At 38.5% G+C, this 3300-nt stretch overlaps 1 protein-coding gene across 1 annotated transcript; it reads left to right on the top strand.

Annotated features, from left to right (window-relative positions):
- Window positions 1-20: 20 nt before the first annotated feature.
- On the top strand, window positions 21-3289 carry LOC107736798 (macrophage-stimulating protein receptor-like; the record flags this gene model as incomplete). The annotated part of the gene is made up of 9 exons (XM_016548146.1): window positions 21-181; window positions 577-715; window positions 843-979; window positions 1276-1455; window positions 1555-1654; window positions 2339-2557; window positions 2681-2827; window positions 2937-3090; window positions 3221-3289. Coding segments are annotated over 9 exons (1306 nt in total), but the record flags the coding sequence as incomplete, so codon positions are not given.
- Between the last annotated feature and the right edge of the window lie 11 nt (window positions 3290-3300).

Genomic DNA, 3300 nt, shown 5'->3' with positions numbered 1-3300 from the left:
TATGGAAATGTTCTGTGTAGTTTTTCCCCAAAACAGCACCCCCTGATGGTCAGAGTGAGATGACTCTGTGTGGATGGGAGTTCCAGTCGCCCCTGCGACCCGCCATCACGGCCAGAACCCATGAGGTGAAGCTGGGAGAAACCGCATGTGTGGTCCAGCCTCACAAAAGCAACAGCACACAGTAAGTATTACTGATTTCATGCAGGGTTATTAGTTGACTAAAACTAAATCTGAAACTAAAAGAAAAAGAAAAATTGTAACTTGACATAAAATACTACTTGCCCAAGAAACAGTTCTCATTTTAATTTAGTTTAAACTTGATGTACTAAAATAATTAAAGCTAAAACTTACAGTACTAAGAAATATACACATACTTTATTCAGCAAGGATGCATTAAATTGATCAAAAGTAAAAGTAATAAACAATTGTTTTAAATAATTGTTCTTTTGGACTTTATATTAATAAAACAATCATGCATAATAGATGCATAACAGATTTTGAACACGTTTTGGTTACGTTTTATATGTTTTTTCAAAGGAAACTGTTTATTTTAAGTCTGGACATTTTTATGCTCAGCTTGTTGTGTAAGATCCGTTCTGGGGCAACAGAGCCACTTTTTAAAACCGTGAACATCACAGCTAAGGTGCATGAGGGCCGAGTGGAGGGACGATATTCCATTGAAGGAAGTGCAGAGATGCCTGAATTCACCTTTGTGGTAATTAATTTATTCGTTACACAAACAAAACATCAAACAAAAATCCTCCATCTGATTTTTAACAATAGTCATTAGTAAGCTTGTTGATACTAGATAACCTTTGCCTAACATATTTTTTTTACACCAGGTTCCAAACATCACTGAGGTCCAGCCTGACTATGGGCCTGTGAACGGAGGAACCCTCATCACTATCACAGGTCCTTATCTGGACTCTGGGAAGAACAGGAAAGTTACACTTGATGGAGAAACATGTCCAATCCAAAGGTGTGTGTGTGTATTCATTATATCAAATGGGGGGCCTGTGATGGAACTGCAGAGGTATTGCTAATTGAATTAAAATTAGGTACACTGTTGCTTAAAAGTTTGGGGTTGGTTAGATTGTTTATGTTTTTGAAAGAAGTCTCTTATGCTCACCCAGGCTTCATTTATTTGGGGGAAAATACATTTAAAAAATGTATGAAGTGACCCCTGTTTAAATTTTCAACTCTGTCTATTAATGTTCTCTGTTTAAGATTATATGTAGTGTTCGTGTTCTAACGGGAATGTTGTTCCACCTACAGTGTATCTGTGGTAAGAGGAAACCTGTCCTCCATCATATGTCTCTCTCAGCCTGTGACGGAGGTGAAAGATGTGGTGCTCCGTGTCTACATCGATAAGTCCCGTGTGGTGACCACTAAAGTCTTCCGCTACAAGAAGACCCCTGAGATTCTTGCTGTGCTGCCTGATTGCAGCTTTGACAGGTAGATTCAGAAAGTCATAAGTTGTTTACTTTTTGGCAGTTCAGAATACCTTTTAGAAAAGGTATAGAATGTCTAATATTTTATTTTTCTAAATTGCAGTGGGTCAAGAATCATCATTGAAGGCCGAAATCTGGACTCTGTCTACAGAACTGTCGTCTACTTTAAACCCAAAGAAAGCCACCTTAAACCTGTTTCCACTGTATGAACTGTAAACTTTAATTCCCATATTGATCTATTGCCTTGGTTTTTTTTTTTATATATATATTTTTTTTCGCTTAATATTTTAAAATAAAAGTTCTTTGTAACACTCTTTAAGTTTCAGAACTTCCAGAGTGCAAATCTATTTATTGAAAATAAAGTTAGATGAAAAAATGTTTTGTTTTAAAATCCTCCAGAACATTAACAGAAATTTAGCCCAACCCATGGTAATGTAATAAGAAGGTAGCAGGATAGACAATATTCACATTTGTGCAGCTTCTGGCTGTGTAGCACCTACAGCTCTGCAGATGCTACATTATCTAAATATTAGAAGAGTGGCTTTTACATTTCAGTCTGATCTCAGTTTGAGCGGCATGTTTTCAAAGCATTGTACCTTATTTTTTTTGTGTTTAAGGTCATATATTTAGTGTTGGGTGACTCTGTCTACTCTCTTTAATGACCACAACAACACTACATAGGTTTTTATAACTTCACAACAGACTTGTCTCAGTTCTTCCACTGAGAGCTGTGATCATGAATTAAAGATTAAAGTGTTTTAAATCTATACCTTAGTAGTACAACTTTAGCATTTGCCAGTTTCTGGATCAAAGCAAACAGATATAGATTTGTGAGCACATGACATTTTTCTTCTTTCACATTTGCTTCATACTGTTGTTCCCTGAAGGAGTGCAGAGGGAAAGCAATACCCACCCATATGGAGTGCATCACCCCCGTCTTCCATCGAGATGAGACAGAAGAGGGCGAGCTCTCGTTTGACATGGACGGAGTGCTCGGTCTGTGGAAACGAGACTTCTCCTACCACCCCTATGGCAGACCCATCCCATTTGAGACTGAAGGTCACATACTGAGACTCTACCCCGGGTTTGATGAAGTGTCCTTGCATGTATGTAGATACATCCATGAGTACAATCCCATTGTTGCATTGCTGCACTTTTTCACTTTTAATCATCTTTCTGAGAAAACATTTACAATCTAAGATTCAAAATCTTTCTTCCTCATGACGCAGCACCAGAAGTTGAACCTTGTGAGCTCCTGCATGTCAATCACGATGACGGTTGGAGATGTTGACTGTGGTGCTAAAGTTTTAGATAATGAGATCACATGCAGGATCCCTAATAATCTCACCATTCCCAGGGAGGGTTTACCTGTGAAGGTGAGTGTGTGTAAATCTATAAATGCAGTAAAACACCTCGTCTTTAGCCAAAGCAAATTAGTTGCATAATACAACCTCACACACTGATGTCTGTATTTTCCTGTACCAGGTAACAGTTAATGGATACACACATAATGTTGGCACCGTAATCTTGGTCAGTAACCACTATATGGTGGGTATTGTGCTTGGCATACTGGCAGCTCTGGTCACGGGTGCGGTTATGGCCTTTATCGTGCTGAAACACCTGAGGAAACAGAAAAAAGGTGAGCACAAATTATGCCACGTCCTACTAATGCAAATCTTGTGCAGTCATTCCTAAATTTCATATCTTACCAAGCACAGCTGTTATGAAAAAAGGCCGTTTTATTCAGTTTTATCCTTCTTTACCCACAGCTTCGCTGGCAGAAAATCGCCTGTCTTACTTTTCCCATAGTCGTTCACGTAATAATAGTGTGGATTTATGTCCCTTAGGA

The sequence above is a fragment of the Sinocyclocheilus rhinocerous genome, unplaced genomic scaffold (assembly GCF_001515625.1).
Source record: "Sinocyclocheilus rhinocerous isolate Xijiao unplaced genomic scaffold, SAMN03320098_v1.1 C36987527, whole genome shotgun sequence".
Classification (NCBI taxonomy): domain Eukaryota; kingdom Metazoa; phylum Chordata; class Actinopteri; order Cypriniformes; family Cyprinidae; genus Sinocyclocheilus; species Sinocyclocheilus rhinocerous.
Note: the sequence above shows the minus strand (reverse complement) of the source record. Positions and strands in the feature narration are given on the sequence as shown.